This window comes from Conger conger, chromosome 16, assembly GCF_963514075.1.
Source record: "Conger conger chromosome 16, fConCon1.1, whole genome shotgun sequence".
Lineage (NCBI taxonomy): Eukaryota > Metazoa > Chordata > Actinopteri > Anguilliformes > Congridae > Conger > Conger conger.
In genome coordinates, this window is record NC_083775.1 from 38,783,385 (window position 1) to 38,804,088 (window position 20,704).

Sequence of the window (20,704 nt, forward strand, 5' to 3'; positions counted from 1 at the left end):
ATGGCACTTATATAGTTATATATAGATATTGTTGTGTTTTGTATTAGCTATTGAATTGTACCCGGGGTATTCTCGCTGCCAACTGTGGTATACTAGTTTGTAAGTTGATGTATTCTTTAAGGGTTCCGATTGTATCTGTATGGTCACGCTAGGACTCGGAACCATACTGTCCTCTCGGGGCCTCTTCACACTTGTTCCTGTGGTTGATCTGCACTTCATTGTATGTCGCTCTGGATAAGAGCGTTTTGTCAGCTGCACATGCAGAAGTGTTCTATTGGTGCTGCCAGATGCTGCTGCCTGTCCTCAGGTCCAGCCTCTCTCTCAGAAATAATTGCAAACTTGTTGCAATATCTTAGCGGCTTGTAGCGTAGTGGTTAAGGTACATGACTGGGAGCCACAACGTCAGTGGTTCGAATCCCGGTCGAGCCACAATAAATGATCCGCACAGCCGTTGGGCCCTTGAGCAAGGCCCTTAACCCCACATTGCTCCCCGGGCGCTGCACTGTGGATGCCCACTGCTCCTAGGTAACAAGGATGGGTCAAATGCAGAAGACAAATTAACCCACAGGGTTCAATAAAGGATATCTTATCTTATCTATCTTATAACTATCTGGTTGATGAGCAGAGGGCTGACATGGCTGGACTCATCCTTGCTGCCCCTACCGGGTTAATGCCTTGAAGCGTGACATAATGAAGAAAGAGGTTCAATAATTTGTGATAACTGTCCAGCTAGACCCAGTTGTAGCCCTTGGAGTCTGCCATTTGTATTAGTTCCCAAGGCAGACTATACTTTTTGTAGGTTATGAAATAACCAGACTTTTCAATGGTTATTATCAAGTGCCCCTGAGCCACGGCAATCGATAGCTCAGATTTTCTCTTGGAAGTACTTGCTTGTGTTCTTAATTGTTGAAAAATCCAAAGTGACAACTTACCCCCACATGGTGTGACAATTTATTTGTCATAAGTGAACACCCTCCAATTATTTTTGGAGTCAATTTGACTTTAATGCTTGACATCTCTTAAAAATCAGGTAACCTTGCTTCATATTGATACTGTATGATTTTTCTCATTTTCTAATTTGGTGATGTTGTTATAATTGTAAACATGCAATAAACATACTGCTAACAAGTCCGGTACCAACTTGGCGTACAAATGTGTCGTATGTGGTCATTTGGACCCTCTGTATAACTGTATAACATGTAAGAATATATACAACCATTTTTATTTTTATCTCAGATTTGGGAAACAATAAGAAGGCGACAACCAACGTGTCAAATATTTCTATTACAATATTTATATTAAAATAATTGTGTGTTTATTTAAACTGTTTATTTAAACATGTTGACCCCCAAACATGAAAGCAAAATCTTAACATAATGGGAGGGTTAACTGCGTATAGTGTCACGTTTCATGCTTGTCACGTCATGTTTCATGTTTAGTTATTGTCTCAGTTATTTTATTGTCATGTCACGTATTATGTTTGTCTAGTCTCGCCACGTTTTTATGTTTTATTTCTTGTTATGTTTAATTTTCATGTCATGTTACGTTTCATGTTTAGTTGTCATGTTATATAGTCTATTCATGTCACAGTCCACAAACTTGTTATGTCACGATTTATGTTGTTTCATGTTATGTTGTTCCGTTCATTGTTTAGCATACACTTCTTCGTGTCTTTCCTCAAACCTTGCTTTCATGCTTTCTCTCTCTCCCTTGCTGTCACTCACGCTTCCCTAATTGTTTCATTTTCCCTTGTCTTCTTACTAATCTACTAACTTTAGATCAGGATTGGGTAATAATAACATTCTAACCATGTGTTCATGTTTACCTTACATTTCTTGTGCATGTCATTTACTAATTTACTAATGCTTGGACAGGATAGGTTTATTACTAACGATTACTAATTATCTTGTTAACTTGTCAATCCTCCACACCTGATTTCCATTCACATGCTGCTCTCAAGCTAATTGTCTGCACCTGTTTACACCTGCATATAAGCTCAGTGTTCATGTCATGTCTCTGTGAAATTGTTGCCTCCTGTTTTTCAGTGCATGCGTGTGCAGTGGTCTAAGCCGGTGTCTACCTGTTTTGATCCAAGCCTGTTTATTGACCATCGTTATTGACTTCTGTTCTGTTGACCATTGCCTGCCTGTACCACAAACTCTTGCCTGCTGTCTTTGTGCTTTTGCCCCAAGGAGCGGACTTCAGTCTTGACTCTTGCACCGCCTTCGACCCCGAGCCTGCCTGCTGTCCGTCTGCACTACTGCCCCGCTGACAGCTTTCCTGGTTACTGGACTTTTTGCATGGTGTACCGATTTTGAAACTGCCTTCTCCCTTGGTACTGTACTTTGGTTTTTGCTGGATTTACTGTGTATGAACTTTGCTTGTTTCTGACTACGCTCATTGAAAAATCCCTTAATAAAGCCCTGACGGCACTTTATTCACATCTTTGTTGTCTGAGTCGTGCATTTTGGGTCCTACCCCCATGCACCTGTCTCATATAGCTCCGTATGAAGATGTGATGAACACAAAATATGTGTCTGAGACTTCATTCTTTTGTCTGCTATGACGTATTCCATTGCGATGTATTGCGCCCAAGAATTGTAAGAATGAGTGAATAGTGTCAGAATATGCCACATTCTCCCCTAATCAGGCCCTGCGTATATGCTAATGATTAGAGGGGAAAATGAAAACCAGGAGCAGTATCCCTGCTTTGGAGTGCATTTCTGTGTTTGTGTTTAACATTAACTCTAATGCTAATGGCTATGGAAGAGTGTATAGCATAGGTCAAATAAACAGCGGTAGCTGTAAATCCTAATTAGGCTATTCCATGGGAACTACCTGCCCATCCCTCTCAGACCGCTGACTTCATTCAGCTTCCTGCAGGCCTCGGCAACAGAGACATCATCGTCGTGGTCCCTGGAGGAATGCAGAGTTCAATACATGAGCCGCTTTAGTGCTATTAGTCTTAATCATTTCCTTGAGTGCTAGTAGCCTTCGTGCTCGAAGTCTTGCCACTGGTAGCCTTAGTGCTAGAACCTAGAACTGCTAAGGCTTCTACCACTAAGGCTACTAGCACTCAAGGCTACCAGTTGTAAGGCTTCGAGCACTAAGTGCTAGTAGCCTTAGTGCTCAAAACCTTAGCACTGTTAGCCTTGAGTGCTAGTAGCCTTAGTGCTATCAGTCATAGTGCCTGTTGCTTTAGTGCTAGTGGCCTAGTGCTAGACTGGTAGTTACAGCACATGAAGATTTAGCACTGACAGCACCCTTGTTTGAGACAGACTCCATCGAATCTCAGACTATTCCTTACTCACGGATAACGTGATGGAATTCATCCATTAAAAACTGGGGGCAGAAGTGAAATAAATCCCATGGTGGTAATTATCTGACATTATCTGACATTTATGCAGTGTACATACCAAGCACTTAAAAATGATCCCTTTAAAGGTCACAGATTGGTGTGTTTTCAGAACGGACCCCTTCATTTCCAAATGCATTTTCACATTTCACAAACTTCTTCCATGCAACCAGACAATTTAATATTTTTTGAAATAAATTGTTTTTAAATGTTTTCCCTTTTTCTCCCAATTTGGTAGCCAATTGTACCCTATCTAATCCAATTAGTGTTAGCTGGGCGATACTCCACTTAGGACCCAGTCCCTTTGGTGGCCCAGATGGAGAATGCTCCTTCTTCAAGCCCTCTCGTCTCACAGCCCGCGACCGTAATTCCGAGGCCCCCCGGGGTGCATGCATGTGGCGATCTCTACTCGTCCCTGCTGAGTCCCTCCCTCAGAGCAGCAAGCCAATTGTGCCGCTCCATGAGAGCACGCCAAACTCAGCTTTTGGCAGGACCGGGAATCAAACCCCGGTCCTTGGTGTGCAACTGTAACAAACTGATCAAAACATCAAGGTCTGTTACTTTAGCTGTGCGCCACCGCGGCCCCAACTAGACAATTTTTTACTTGAAAACCAGAGCTGGAGACTATTCCAAAATGCCCACAAAGGACAATTTGTCATCGTACACCACTGTCATATGAATACAAGAAACATTCTCAGGCTGACATGTATTGTAGCTGTTAATTATTTCTCCAGTGAGGAGAAAGTACTAACAACATTGTTACAGTGAAATGAGAAACGTGGGAAATGACAAGTGTGCGGTAATATTTAGGAATGAGTGGGAGTGTCCAGGGAGTCCTGTGATAACGGCTCACCATATGTCCAGATGCAACAGGTCGCTGGTGACGTCATCGATATTGCTGTAAAACACACAGTGACTCCCGTCATTCCAAGGCCTGATTTTAAACAGAGTCTGCCGTGACTTCTGATGCATCACACTGAGAAAACTCCAACAAGACTGAATGCTTTGAAAACTCTTTAACCTAATTTATTTCTTAAAGCCCAAAATGAAATGAAATGTGATGGTTTTACAAGGGCCTGTAGCTTGTTTGGAGCCACCTTTCACCTGCGATTCAGTGCTGTGTCATTATGTTGTTCTTTAAAAAAAGAATACTTGTGGATGGCAACTTTTGCTACAATAAGGGAAGAATGAACAGCGCACACTTAAGCTCCATATATTCAGTATTGTAATTCTAATCACCAAAGGTTCCACCCTCAAGTGTTCAGCAGGGCAGTAATTGAATCTTGTATTTCCCTGATGAAGACCTGTTTCAGGCAGAAGATGACAGAAGAACCAATTGCAAACCCAGAACTTCGCAAAGCAGGTGACTTTATTGGACAGTTTGTGGTACAAACAGCCAATGGCCAAATACCAGCAATCAGCAGCAATACGGAGAACAGTGTTCGTAGTTGTAGAAACAGACACGATAAGGCAGTCCAAACAGTACAAAACACAATCCGAAAATCCAAAAAGGTAAGCAAAGTCTAACAACAAGAAGTCCAGAAACTGAAAAATCCAAAAGAAGAAGTTGGGGTACACAAACAGGGTTGGTACACGGAACAGACAGGCAGGTATAAATACACTGACAAATGACGAAAAGAGGAACAGGTGCGAGTGCAGGGAAATGGGGAATAAGACACAGGTATCAGGTGCTGGAACCAAAAAACCAGTTGCAACCTAGATGTAGCCAGAATAAGTGTCTCGCCTTATTCTGACACCAGAGAGTGGTCGAATGCAGGCAGACGGGAATGACAGGTCAGCAAGCTTGTAGTAGTGGTTCCATGCAGAAGATCAAACACGGGGAAAGCAGGTGTAGCAAATGCAATCCAATATGTAGTCAAGGTCACAAGAAATTGTCCAAAACCGATAAAGTAGTCCACACAGGCAAAGGTACAGAACGTGATTCAAAATTCGAAATACAAATACAAAGTCCAATCAATCTCCGGTAACAGCTAATCAAATACACAACAAAGGATAATCCAAAGAACAGAAGTTGGTGTAAACAAAGGAGGTCAAAACACAAAACAGGCAGGCAGAGAAACACTGGAAAGAATGGTGAGAACACATTACAAACTGGCAAAGTAGGAACGGAAAAGGAAAGGAAAACAAGTGGATGTAAATACACAGACAAATTAACTGAAATGACGAACAGGGTTGGGTGCAGGGAAACAGGTGACAAGAAACAGGTGAAAGAAAAGCAAACTAGGACAATAGACACAAAACAGCAGGCAAAAAACTGAAAACGCTATGACAAGGGAGCACGGAATAAGACAACAGGTGATTGAGGAGCTACGGAAAGGGCACAAGGACAAGAAACATAAAACAAAGGCATAAAACAGAAAATGCTAGGTAATACAATATTGAATATATGGATTTTGAGTGTGTGCTGTTCATTCTCTTCTTTTAGTATATGACTACGATCACCAGCACCTTATATAGACATCCCACCCCTCCAGGAATTTGTCACCTGCTCCTTGATACCCATGAGTGGGCATAAGTCTCCTGCAAATCAGCGATGTGCACCACGGCAGTGAGTTAAGTTTAGAAATGCACATTATCCTGCTGAGAATTGATGGATAGTCACAAATTAAGGAACCAAAAAGCGAGGGGGAGTGGACAGTGCAGCACTGTGGTCACAGATGGATTTTACAGCAGCGAATGTTTGCTAAGCGACAATCAAGCTTGATGATAAAGATTTAGAAACAGACACTTCTTAAACCTCCTGAAAACATTTTTTGTAAACAATTTATAAACTCAACATACACTCAGCGAGCACTTTATTAGGTATTTATTACGCTTATTTTTTGTACTTATTGGTCTTCTATTGCTATAGCCTATTCCCATATCCAAGTTCGACACATTGTATGTTCAGAGATGTTCTTCTGCATACCACTGTTGTAATGTGTGGTTATTTGTGTTACTGTCACTGTCAGCTGTCAGCATTGACCAGTCTGGCCCATTTCCTCAGACCTCTCTCATTAACAACACATATTTGCCAGCATAAATGCTGCACAATGGATGTTTTCAGTTTTTCCACACCATTCTCTGCAAACTCTAGAGACTGTTGTCCGAGATAATCCCAGGAGATCAGTTTCTGAGATACTCAAACCAACCTCTATGGCACCAATAATCATTACACGGTCAAAGTCACATCTAATTTCTTCCCCATTCTGATATTTGGTCTGAAAAACAACTGAACCTCTTGACCATGTCTGCATGCTTCTATGCATTTAGTTTCTGCCACATGATTGGCTGATTAACTATTTACATTAACAAGTTGGTGTACAGAGGCGGCACGGATGGTGCAGTGGGTAGCACTGCCGCCTCACAGCAAGGAGGTCCTGGGTTTGAATCCCCGTCGGCCGGGGCCTCTCTGTGCGGAGTTTGCATGTTCTCCCCGTGTCTGCGTGGGTTTCCTCCGGGTACTCCGGTTTCCTCCCACAGTCCAAAGACATGCACGTTAGGCTGATTGGAGAGTCTAAATTGCCCGTAGGTATGAGTGTGTGAGTGAATGGTGTGTGTGCCCTGAGATAGACTGGCGACCTGTCCAGGGTGTATTCCTGCCTTTCGCCCAATGTATGCTGGGATAGGCTCCAGCCCCCCTGCGACCCTGATCAGGATAAGCGGGTTCAGATAATGGATGGATGGATGGAAGTTGGTGTACAGGTCTACCTAATAAAGTGCTCACTGAGTGTATGTTTTACCTTCCTGTTCGCACTATATCCTTGAGGTGTGCTGCTTGAACATTGACACATTTAAAATTCACAAATTTAAATTGTGATCATCAGCTAATTCAGAATCATACTCTCTGTTTACACATTGCAGAAATACAGCCAAACATCCAAAGGCCACTTACTGTAAAGCTATGGTCAGTGGATAAGCTAATGGCCAACTGGAGCAACACCAGAGAGTGTTGCACTGCAAAAACCAAAACATAACCTGTATTTCAGTCTTGTATTGAGACTTATTATCCTATTTCCTTTACTTTTTTGTTAAATAAGCCAATAGAATAAAACAATTTTATTCTCATGAAATTTACTTAAAACAAGCCAATATTTTCTACTTAAGTCAGTTGGTGCTAGTTAGCCAATCAGAACAGAGGTTTGTTGATGTCTGTGGGGCTTAAAGACACAGTCACTAAAACAGATTGCTCCTGGTAAAGCTCATGAGAGGTGCTGAATAACTTAAATTTTAACTGGATAGAGATTTATTTTTAAGTCCCACGTCTTGTCCATCGGGGCTTGTTTGTTTTTCCAATCCCTATAGCATGTTTTTTTATTTCTCATTTGTACATCATGTGAGTGACTGATGAGTTTCAGTTACCGGTTGTGTCGAGGTTTATGGGAGTTGAACACGCAGCAACTCTTTGTCATTTTAAGGTAGTGAGGACATTCTGTCACAAGTTCACCTTCACCTTTTATTTTGTGTACAAGTGTTAGACACATGACAGTTGGAGCACGGAATTCTTCTGGGAATTGAGCCCCGTCAGATTCTTCCTTCTGTCTCGGCCAAGTGTTAGGGTTTGAGTTTTATTGCACCTTTTGCTGTACGCTTGCTCTCATGCTGTTTGCCCACCTAGTTTATTTTTTGGCTGGTTTTAACAGCTACCTTTGCCATGTAAGGAGCTGTAGGTTGACTTTAAGGTGGATAGTTGAAGTGCTGAGGCCGCTTGTAATTAAAAGGACTGGCTCAGACTTTCTATAACTTGGGGCAAGTGTAAGGGAGAAGACTTTCACCCTATTTGTTTGTGGAAATGATCCTTGGCTCAGCTGTGTGTCTGTTTCCCGTAGCGTGCGGTTTTCAAGTTTGACAGCTGCCTTACATTTACTTTAGTATAGCAAGGTGTTTCTTTTGGAACTTGTAACCATACAAACGCCTTCTTATGGATATCAGGACCTAAAAGAAACACTAGACAATATGCAATAATGGACTTTGCAACATAGGGTGACTATCTGGTGGAAGAGTGCTGTCGGATTCCAGGCTCTATTGGACACTGTGTGACAGTGTGTGCACACTGCACTGGCAGCACTTGATGCCAAAACATCCTTAATTTTTTTGGTAGTTGTATTTACAAAACTGTTCAGAAAATATTAGTACACAGTGCAAAAAATGGTTGTCTTAACAAGGGTGCTTAGTCTTGTAATCAGATCTAATTTTTTTTTTTTTCTCTGAATATAATATTGGCTAACTAGTACCATTTTTAAATGAGTCAAACCGTCTCACCCCGTTGGCAGTTTTTGTTGTCTCATTTAGCAAAAAAGTAATAGAAACAAGATTTTAAGTCAAAATATAAGACTAGGATTTAAGTCTGACTGACTTATTTTTGTTTTTTGCAGTGCACCTTGTTGTTCTTGAAAGGGGACATTCTGATATGTTAACTAACATCAAAACAAACAGAAGGCATTGCGGGCCCCCACCTGCCAGCTCTTTCCTGTGTGCGACCATTTCTATTTTTAACTTCCTGCTTCTCAATTCTCTCTCTCTTCTTCGCTGATCACTGATCTAAGCTGCGGGAAACCTCTTTCTCCCACACGTCATTAAAATACAGCTAATTAGGACTGTCAGTCACTTAAAACAGAATCTATCTAATCTAACCAGATAAGGTTATTAAAGGGTACTCACAACACAAAACTCTGGTTCCACACGGGATTGAGTGTCTCCGGTTTCACCTCTGTGACCTGGATGCACCTGGCCGCCAGCACCTCTCTGATGCTCGGCCGTTTGTCCAGCTTGTCCTTTCTCTTTCGAAAACTGAACTTCCTCTCCTTCTTCTCCTCCGGCTCCCTGGAGCTTTGTCCCAGCAGAATGCCCAGCATGCAATAGGGGTCACTGTATCCTGCCAGGCCCCCAAGGTGACACAGTCAATGTGGGACTTCCATTTTCATCAACGACACTAAATCCCAGATTCAATTAAACAGCAATACACTATGTCCTTAACTGTGGTTTTGCAATATAAATTATAATTTGTGAAATATTTACATATCAGTGGAAAGTATCATGTAGGTCTATTGACAGTGACTGTCACGGCAGGGAGGACAGAGGAACCAGAAGCAGACACAGGGGTGTGGAAAATGGCAAGTTTACTAGCAGGTGAAGGGGCAGACAGAGCGTAGTCACAAACAGGCGAAAGATCAAAAACCAGGGGGTCAGTCCACAGGCAAAAGTACAGAGATAGATCCAACAGAAGAGTCCAAAAAGCAGGCAGGGGTCAAACACAGGAAATCCAACAAGAAACACGGCAAGGGCAAACAAACAAGGCTCGGGAAAACAAACAAGGCTCAGGAAACAAGGCTCAAGACGGGGCCTCTCCGGGTGGAAGCGGCTCTGGGGCCCGAGACGGAGCTTCTCCTGGCAGACGGGGCTCGGAACCCGGAGACGGGCAGTCTTTGGGCAGACCAGGCTCAGGACCCGGAGACGGGCAGTCCTCAGGCAGACGGGGCTCGGAACCCGGAGACGGGCAGTCTTCAGGCAGACAGTGCTCGGGACCCGGAGACGGTCAGTCCTCGGGCAGGCGGGGCTCGAAACCCGGAGACGGGCAGTCCTCCGGCAGACAGGGCTCGGAACCCGGAGACGGGCAGTCTTTGGGCAGACCAGGCTCGGGACCCGGAGACGGGCAGTCCTCGGGCAGACGGGGCTCGGAACCCAGAGACGGGCAGTCGGGGCTTGGAACCCGGAGACGGGCACTGGGGTAGAAGTGGAAGCTGGAACTGGTGTGGTTCTGGAAGCCAGGTCAGGAGTGGAGTGGGAGAGTGGATAAGGGATGGGAAAGGGAGTTGGATATAGCGTGGTCCAAGGAGTTTGGCCTGGATCGCATGGATCGCTGCGAGCTGTGCAGTGATCTGCTCCAGCCTCCACATGCGGGCCAAGTGGACAGATGTGTCGTACGCTATATCCAAGGGGAGGGAAAAGTCCGCTGGTTCCATGCTGGCTAGTTCGTTCTGTCACGGCAGGGAGGACAGAGGAACCAGAAGCAGACACAGGGGTGTGGAATATGACAGGTTTACTAGCAGATGGAGGGGCAGACAGAGTGTAGTCACAAACAGGCGAAAGATCAAAAACACAGGCAAACGTACAGAGGTTGATCCAACAGAAGAGTCCAAAAAGCAGGCAGGGGTCAAACACAGGAAATCCAACAAGAAACAGGGCAAGGGCAAACAAACAAGGCTTGGGAAAACAAACAAGGCTCAGGAATAAGGGGGCTAGAACAGGGGGAAGGAATAAAGGGCTCTGGACTCAAAAACAGGACAAGACGAACTAGCAAGGTGCAACTGAAAAGGACAGGTATAAATACACAGGGGAATGAGACAAACTAGGCGGGGCATGGGAGTGAGGGCGGTCTAACAAATAAACATCAGGTGAGACACATGAAAGGGTAATAGCACAATAGCGAGGGGGAAACGAAAACGCGGACTGGATTCACAAAGACACACATGTAATACAAACGGCTCCGGACTAGAGAGTAGACAATTTCAGAGAATCAGGAGATGCAGAGATACGGAGATACAGGTGCGAATACTTCGCTGAAACTAAGCAAGTAATCAGTGATAGAATAGGGAGGCGGAGTTACAGAACAGAATTGAAACTGGAGATGCGTTAGTAAGTTAGTTCAGTGATTTAAATTACAAATACCCAGAACTAGTGAATGTTAGTTTGTTACTTTGACGAACATATTAGTGTGTTAGTATAATTAGCACTGTACAAATTCTATGTTAGTTGGGATTAGTATATTAGTGCTTGTACAAACATGAACTGCAGAGAAAGCAGGAAGTAAGGAATGCAAGATAGAAAGGAAGGTTGAACCCCGGAACTATCGTAAACACCCGAATAGTGGGGCACGCAGACAAGGGAGTGACTGGGCTCGTCAACATTCAGACTCAGACATCACAGGGGAATACGAGTGCAAAGACTAATGAATATAAACAGAACACCAGACATGAATATGAAAAATAATAAGTTACAAGAATAATGATAATAAACAATGATAAACTAACAGACAGAACACAGGAACATAACAGTGACACTACTGATAAAAAAAAACAAAACATATAAAAACATCTCACCATTGGCATCTTTAGCCAGAAGATTTTTTCCCTTCATAACAGACACCCTCAAGGAGAAAGTTGCTCTCTGTTTGAAAAAAGTAATTGTCAGGTAAAAGCAGAGTTAGCATACATTGCAGTAAATGTACTATGCCTGTAGATTCTAAACAGCTGCATACAATTCTGAAACTTGAGGAGAATGTGATCAATGCTGCAGAACATGAGATTGTTTGGCTTCCTCCAGAAAATCAATGGATTTTCTCTCTGTCAGATGTTTAATTTGAGTGTTTTTTGTGCTACTGAAGTGGAAGACCACTGCTGTGCACTGAAGGTTAGGTCCATTGTGAGGAACATTTAAAAATGGCACAATATTTTCACTCCTACAGAGTGAAGCAATGTTCCACTGCCTGTGGGGAATGAGTTGTCCTTTCCGGAAAAAACTACTTCACAAACACAATTAGCACCCGCCCACCCCAGGTACGACCTCTCACCTTTGATTCTTGAACTCTCTGTAGAATAATGTCATGTTCTTCTGCACCTATATCAAACACCTAGGCAACAGGAATGGCAGTGAGAACTGGGAATGATGGGTCTTACATCATAGTGCTGACGTGGGATCAAAGTTGGATTGGGGGAACCCTGGAAACATACATTGCTGCACTCAAGAGAATATCTCAAATAACATCGCTAGTTATTTGTTATTTGAGTATTTGTCTGTTAGTTTATTTGTTTATTTCTTGTAATTTATTATTTTTCATCATCATATCTGATTTTCTGTTTATTATCCATTACTGCATTGCATTTTGTCATCCCCTGTTATGTCTGTGTTATGATGTTTCTGAGCCCAAGTCACTCTCTGTCACTCTCTGTGTGCTGCACTATTCGGGTGGTTTCGGAAATTTCAGGGTTTCAACGATTCCTTCTCAGCCTCGCATTTTCTTACTTCCTGCTTTCTTGCTAGTTCATGTTGTATAGCACTAAACTAATAACGACAAACATAGATATTGTACAGTAGTAATTATATTAACACACTTACACTATAACTCCGCCTCTCTGTTCTATCACTGACTACTCGCTTTGATTCAGCGAAGTGTTCGCACCTGTCTCTTACTATCACTACGTCTCCTAACTCTGTAGACTATGTAAATGTCTACTCCGGAATCCGGAGCCGTATGTTTTACGAGTGGGTCTCTGTGCATCCAGTCCGCATTTTCATTTACCTCTTATTATTGTGTCATTACCCTATTATGTTCTTCACCGGTTGTTTATTTGTTTAGCCCTCCTCACTCCCGTGTCCAGCCTAGTATGTCACTTCCCCTCTTGTACCTCAGTTTCTGCTTTGTTCTTTGTCAGAACATTGATCAATTTTCATTACCAGTAAGCCTGATTATTTGAGATTCCTGAATGATACCCTTTTGCCTTGGATTTTGAGCTTGCCTTACCCTTCCTGTTTTGTTTGCACTTCTGATTATTGGGTTTTTGACATTTTTCTTCTGACTTCGTCGACTTTGATTTTGCCTAGCCCTTTTGTACCTCAGCCTTTTGATTTCACATATTTTTGACCCCCGCTTTGTTTTTGCTTATTCTTTTGCATCTCAAGTCTGGCATTGTCTGATCTCTGAATAACTGGCTTTGATTTTGGATTGAATAAAAGACAACATTTTTGCATACTCCCTGGTCTGCTTCTGTGTCCTCTGAACAGTACATCACAGTTATTAAATTACTCTTTGTTCTGGGGTTCTGGGCATGAAGGCAGAGCCTGTCAGATTGCTCCGGAAAGTCTTTTCATTATTAAAGACAAACAATCAAGCTTCACCAGAGGGCACAACACTGTCTGTAACCTGGTGAGTGTTGATTGGGCGACCAGCCTGTACCCAGATGAGTATGGATTGGGTGGCTGGGTCATACCCAGATAAGTGTGGATTGGGCAGATGAGTCAGATGAGTGTGGATTGGGCAAATGAGTCATACATGGATGAGTGTAGATTAGGCGGCTGGGTCATACCTAGATGAGTGTAGATTAGGCGGCTGGGTCATACCCAGGTGAGTGTAGATTGGGCAGTTGGGTCATACCCAGGTGAGTATGGATTGGGTGGGAAACAGATGGCAAGAAAGCAACAGACCTTTTGTAAGTAGCTGAAGAGCTCTCCCTCATTGGTAATGTACTCTGGGGAGGGCACGCCCACTCGATTCACCACCGTATAGACTGCTTCTTCATAAAGCAGGTCCAGCTGAAAGTCATTTCACATTAAATGGAGGATGTGTCTGTCAGAAAGGTGTTCCTCCAACCTTCCAACAATATGCCCCCTGACAAACATTAAGTAAAACAGAATTCCAGAATGATATATGAGTGCAAAAGGAATCACAGATTCTCTCTGAAAGAGTTGATGTTATGCTGGCTGTTTTATTGTATGGTATAGTAGTGTGCAGAATCACTCCCCAGGTTGATTTAAAGCTGGCTGTTTTCCTGTCTGGTATAGAAGTGTGCAGAAACACTCTCCAGGGCTTCCCGACAGGTGACAGAAGAAGCTATCATGTGGGTGGGATTCAGGTGACCATTGTGCCCATGCTGCTCTGCCTGGCCTCATTCAGCCTAACCGTGGGAAACTCACCTCTCTCCTGGATATTCTCTCCGGGACAGAGGGCTGGTCAGGGCACTCTGGAGGGGGGGCAGCTCTATCCTGTCCTTCACACTATGGAGAGAGAGAGAGAGAGAGAGAGAGAGATCCCAACACTCCTTTAACACATACAGTGCTGTCCATCTGTGTGAAAATACCTCATGTCTGTTCAGAATTTATCGTATTTCCATTTGTTCCCTCTCGCTCTGCTAACCAAACTGACCCTGAAGAAATCCGTATAGATAACTTTGTAAATCCCGTTAATGAATTTACAAGCCTTAATCAAATCTCCTTTTTACAAAATTTAAAGAGATGCAAGATTCCTTTTCGCAAGCACAGACTATGCTGTCTACACCTCTAGAGGCTCATCAATCCTGGAGTGTGCACGCCCTTTCCTTTGGTTGCACCCTACTGTCACCCAATTCTCTCACCCTGCCTGCTCTAAAGTCCCCCTGTGGCTGCGGCATGCACACTAGCTCCTTAACCCTCTGGGATCGACAAGATCAGATCAACTTTCCTTGGATAATTCACTTTGTGAAATTTTACCATACAGATGCAATGAACATATTGACAGAAACCTAAAATGTTTTAAATTCCATGAATAAGACCATCGCGATTTCTTAATCTCATTAATATGCGAGTTTCACCTTGCCAGAATTCTGGCCCCCCTCATTCAAACGAGTTGAGCTATTCACTTCTTTTGAGGTAAACATTTTTCATCATGGAACATGCTGCATTACGGAAAATAGCACGGACGTCATGAGTAAGTGCATTTCTTCCATGTCTACTGCAACTTCTCCAGCTTTGTGTCCGTATTCAGCAATATGTGTATTTGTAAATCCCAACACTAACCATTGCATCTCAAAATAATATGGACGTGATTCTAAAAACTGGGTGTCCTCGCACAATCGATATTAGCATAGTGTATCTACGTTTGAGGAAAAAGCAGAAATAACTTAGCTAAACAGACCAACTCCAAGAGCAAGTGTATTTCTTACGATCATATTGGTACATACGTGTGCTGCATTGCAACTTCTCTCTGTGTTTATCTGAATATTCAGCTATGCGCATTTGTAAGTTAGCATTCGGTTCTGAATTTATGAACGATTCTAACCATTACATCTCAAAATAATATTATTTTTGCAAGACGTGCATGCTCTGCAGGATGGACATTGGGGAAAAAAACAGGAAGTGCAAAGAGTGTGATGCCCCCTTGTGCTTGCAGCTGAACAGGAACTGTTTTGAAAACTGGCACGCAAAATGTTGAAGTGTTTGAATGGCATTTTCATTGTATGTAGTTTGTGTGGTGATTTCAATAAATTACTGAATTTAAAAAAAAAAGTGTTTCTGTCTTCTAAATGGCTCACTGAGTATTGCTTTGTGGAAAGGCTTTGTCTTAGTGTCTTAGAGGTAGGGAGGGGTCAGGTCAGGTGTGAAAAGCCTTGTCACCTGGCAGGACCACATACCACATAAATATTAATTGAAGAAAGGCCATTAGCCCTCCTATTGTCAACTGGTGCTGAAAAATAGTAGTGACTAGGTTTTTACAATTTATTTTATATTTCTAATTGGATTTTCTACAATATTTTGTCAGCTCTTGATACCCAAGACCTAGATGAACAAATTTCAGTGATCCAAAAATTGTTACAATAGATTAGTATGTGTTTTTACAGCATTTGGGGATTACAGCATTTTGAGGTGAATGTGGGGGCAAGTACAGCGGCGATTGGTGTTTACTGACCACAATCCCCTGACCTTTCTGCACTCCATGCAGAACCCCAACCAACGGCTTATGCGCTGGTGTCTCTACCTGCAGAGTTTTAACCTGCAGGTCGCCCATATTAAAGGTCGAGAGAATATAGTGGCAGATGCATTCTCTCGAGCTCCCATCTAGTCTGTCGGTCTGTCTCTCTTGCTCTCGTCTCCGTATTTCTCTTTCTCTCTCTCCCTCTCTCAGTGCACGAGACTGGGGTTGGGGTGAGGGTAAGCGGGATGTTGGATCTTCTGGAGTGTAGGGGGTTGGTGACCACTCGTCTGGATGTTTCAGAGATTGATTGGTCTGGGGATTTTTAAGTGCATGCTAGCTTAGGTGTGCTCTGTATTGTGTTGAAGGCTGTGTGGTCTGAACTGGTGCAGTGTTAGTCTTTGGTTTTTTGTGCCGGGGAGGGGGGCCTCTCTTGAGGAGGGGGATGTGACGACCATGCCTGGTCTTCCTCAGTTGAGGTTGTTGCTGTCGTCCAGCAGGTGGCAGTGCTGCGTGATATCCATCCCTTCCCCTGGAATGGTCTAATCGATGATTAGATAATTAGTTGATTGGAACCAATTTTCCTGGGTGCACCTGAGAGACCCTTGATAAGTGGCTTCACCCAGATGCTCAAGAGTGATTTCTCACTCCGTGCTGAGCCTTTGACAGTGGTTGTTGGTTGTTGGAGGACTTGGTCTTCCTTTTGTTATTTTGGATTTCCAAACTCCACCTGCACTCACACTCAAACACCCCTAAACTGATTCACTCTGACACGCATTCAGACAGAAACACATTATTGAAAATAAAACTCTTTAAATATATTTTCCTTGTCTGGTCTCCATGTTTTGTTTTTGACTGCTTGAATGCCGGTCGTAACGCCTGTCTTTGATGTAGCAATGTCTGATTATTTGTGCATATTCTCTGATGTCACATTGGCTATCAACCATGTAAACACAAAGCATGTAATGAGAAGGTTCAACCTAAACTCTGGGGCTGAACTATGTAGCATATTCACCTCTCCCTGCTTTGTCTTCCTCCTGTGGTGATTTACTGAACAATTTAAATTCTAAGCTTAGGGAAATTATTGATATTACTGATATCTGGCGGAAAGCCCCATGGGGGAACGGTGAAGAAATAAGACTGCTAAAAAGATAATGTCGTAAAGCAGAGCGACAACTGAGACTGCAGTTACACTTGGATATCTATAAAGATAGACTCACCAGCTACAACATCCATCCATCCATCCATCCATTATCTGAACCCGCTTATCCTGATCAGGGTCGCAGGGGGGCTGGAGCCTATCCCAGCATACATTGGGCGAAAGGCAGGAATACACCCTGGACAGGTCGCCAGTCTATCTCAGGGCACACACACCATTCACTCACACACTCATACCTACGGGCAATTTAGACTCTCCAATCAGCCTAACGTGCATGTCTTTGGACTGTGGGAGGAAACCGGAGTACCCGGAGGAAACCCACGCAGACACGGGGAGAACATGCAAACTCCGCACAGAGAGGCCCCGGCCGACGGGGATTCGAACCCAGGACCTCCTTGCTGTGAGGCGGCAGTGCTACCCACTGCACCATCCGTGCCGCCCCCAGCTACAACAGAGAAACAAAATATGCCAGCCATTCTTTTTCTCAGAAATGATGAAAACATTTTTTCTACTATAGATAGCTTGATAAGCCTGGGCACAGGTATATTATATAGGCCCCGCCTGCCACATCTCAGGGCACGGATTGGCACAGAGATAATTGGCAGGGGCACGCACTGTACTATGTTTGTGGCCATGGCTACCAGCAGAGGGAGCCAAGCCAACATTACTGGATTAGGTGAACACCAAGTACAGGGGATGCGTAACACTCCCACCCCAAAATGGTGGCTTGTCACCATAAATGAAGCTCTGTAATTAGCATTAGCATTACAGCAAAGGCATGTATGCCATAAGTGAGCTTTTACTATTAAACTTTAACGTTACTGCAAAAACAGAGGCCTATTCGCCATAAACTAAGTCATTGCAAGACTTAAGAATTATAACTAAGAAATAGTAAAGATGTACTGAGCTCATGGGCAGGAGCACAGTACAACAAAAATAGGCTATATTTAACCACTAGACTAGCCAAAGAGAACTATTTCAATGGCATTTTTAACATTTACAATTACACTTATTACTATTACATTCCGTTTACATTTAATATTTCAAGAAAATACACTTGGCTATATGTACATCAGCGCATTAGTGAAGTCTAAAGGGTTAAACTAAGCCATTTCCTTAAGGAGTAACTCAAATTCAAAATATGCGCTGTTAATTTCCCACGCACATGGACAATTTGAAGTGGAAACAGCTGCAAGATCAAACTCCACCGCATGAGCCGTTGGTTTGAATTGTACATGCGGTTGAGGAACTTAAGTGGGTCGTGGTCAGTGTAGACCGAGATGGAATGAGGTGATCCACCCAAGTAAACTTTGAAGTGTTGAATGGCTAAGACGAGGGACAAAGTTTCTTTTTCAATGGTGGAATATCTTTGTTGGGCTATGCTGCACTTTTTAGAAAAGTACGAGACGGGGTGGTGGATGCCATCAGCACCACGTTGCAGAAGCACAGCTCCGGCTCCGAGATCGCTCGCGTCCACGGACAGACTGAAGGGCTTTCTGACATGGGTCGGACCACACAAACTCAACTTTGGGACTCAGCATGTCTGTGAGAGGGGCCACAACGGAGGAAAAATTCACACAGAAGTCACGGTAATAGCCGACCATTCCAAGGAAATGTCGCAGCTCGTGATGGTTAACAGGCACTGGATAGTCTTGGACAGCTGCTACTTTGGCCATCACGGGGAACACATGGCCACCACCAACGACCCGACCCAAGTACGTGACAGTTGCTTTGCCGAATTCACACTTGGCCAGATTGATGGTGAGGTTTGCTTTGGACAGACGACTGAAAAGCTCTCGAAGCTGTTGCAGATTAATATGCCATGAATTATTGTACAGGATTAGATCATCCAAATAGGCCCCACACCCTGTCATTCCTTTAATTATGACAAGCCTTTGAAAGCAAGCTGGCACGTTGCGCATTCCAAAGGCCATGACTGTATATTGTAAAAATGAATTAGGGGTGACAAATGCAGAGATCTTTTTGGCTCGTTCAGTAAGCTTGACCTGCCAATAACCTTTTAGGAGGTCTAACTTAGTCACGAACTTCGCCGAGCCAACACGATCAACACAATCATCCATTCGGGGCAGTGGATAACTGTCGGGAATGGTAACTGCATTAACACCCCTGATTCAGTTTTACAATATACAGTCATGGCCTTTGGAATGACACTATTCCAACAACTTTTTTTTAAAAATGCATAATTATAGACCCATTTCAAACTCCTTGAAAAGGCAACAACACAATTACCTAAACGCAAATTGTATTTTTGTGAATTTCCAGTTCCATTTGCGTGCCCACCATAGTACAGAGACGGACGGCACTTGTTAAGGTGGTAAATGATCTAAGAATGAATGCTGACTTAACAAAGCTCTCTGTTCTCGAGCTGTTGGATTTCAGCACAGCTTTATATCCTGTCAACTATGAAATTCTCATAGAAAGAATTAAAAGATTTAAAATTGGGTTGGCCTCTCGGGTGCAGTTCTAAACTGGTTTACGACATATGTAACCGGTTGCAACTTTTTTTTTACTGAAAGTTGACATACAGTCCCTTCAAGAAGTATTGGAACAGCAATTATTTTTGTTTTGCTATACACTGAAGACAACTGAGTTTGAGGTCAAAAGATGTACATGAGATGACACATCCGAATTTCAGCTTTTATTTCCTGGTATTTTTATCTATATTTATTAAACAATTTTTAATATATCACCTTTTGTATCAGATCACCAAATTTTTAGGTGAGAAAAAGTATTGGAACACCTGACAGGTGTTTCGTGTTGCCCAGATGTGTCCTGTGAGATTGATTAACAATAAATAGTTTTGAATGTCTACTCTTGGTTTTAGCCTTGGGTTTTGTGAAGACTGCATTTGTGTTAGAAAAGATAAACCAACATGAAGACCAGAGAGCTGTCTTTGTGAGATAAACAAGCCATTATGAAGCTTAGAAAAGAGGGGAAATTGATCAGAGCCATTGCACAAGCATTGGAGATAGCTTGGACAACAACTTGGAATGTCCAGAAAAAGAAGAAAGAAACCACTGGCGTACTGAGGAACAGGCATGAAACGGGTCAGCCAAGGAAAACAACATCAGTTGATGACAGAAACATTGTGAGAGCTGTGAAGAAAAACCCCGAGGGGGTTGCTGTAGTGTTGGTAACGTGTTGCTAGGCTGTTTCTCGGTCATTGCTAAGGTGTTACTAGGGTGTCACTAGGTGATTGCTAAGGTGATGCAAGGGGGTTGTTCGGGTTCAACTAGATGGTTGCTAGGAAGTTTTCAGGGTGTTGGAAAGGTGTCAGTAGTTTGTTGCTAAAGTGTTACTTAGCTCTTGCTAGGTGGTTGCTAGCATGTTGATAGGTGGTTGTTAAAATGTTGCCAGGTAGTTGCTAAGGTGTGTTATGTGGTTGCTAAGTTGTTGCTTGGTGGTTGCTAAGGTGTCGCTTGGTTGTTGCTAGGTGGTTGCTAGGGTGTTGCTAGGTGGTTTCTCTGGTGTTGCTAGGTGGTCGTTAATAGCTAACTATAATAATAGATAGGCCTTATTGAGTTAATCCGTATAAAAAAGAACTGAGCTCTAAAGAAAATTGCCTTGTTGTGTAATATGGTACCGTGAGAGTGCAAGCTGAACACAGGCCAGTAGAGACGTTGTGTAGCGAGTCTGTGTGTGTGTGTGTGTGTGTGTGTGTGCGCGCACATGTGTGAAAGCGTCGACAGTAGAGAATTTGAATCTGACTGATTAGATTAGGTGCACCTTA

General features: G+C 43.2%; 1 protein-coding gene across 1 annotated transcript in view; it reads right to left on the reverse strand.

Annotated features, from left to right (window-relative positions):
• The window catches only part of LOC133115312 (BAI1-associated protein 3-like), a 174,910-nt gene that overhangs the window by 106,100 nt on the left and 48,106 nt on the right, over positions 1 to 20,704 (reverse strand). The window contains exons 4-10 of the mRNA XM_061225163.1: positions 14,045 to 14,125; positions 13,556 to 13,663; positions 11,925 to 11,984; positions 11,455 to 11,521; positions 9,017 to 9,230; positions 4,209 to 4,253; positions 2,839 to 2,916 (exon numbers count right to left, since the gene is read on the reverse strand). Coding sequence (XP_061081147.1) covers positions 2,839 to 2,916; positions 4,209 to 4,253; positions 9,017 to 9,230; positions 11,455 to 11,521; positions 11,925 to 11,984; positions 13,556 to 13,663; positions 14,045 to 14,125 — 653 coding nt within the window. The remainder of the gene's footprint in view (positions 1 to 2,838; positions 2,917 to 4,208; positions 4,254 to 9,016; positions 9,231 to 11,454; positions 11,522 to 11,924; positions 11,985 to 13,555; positions 13,664 to 14,044; positions 14,126 to 20,704) is intronic.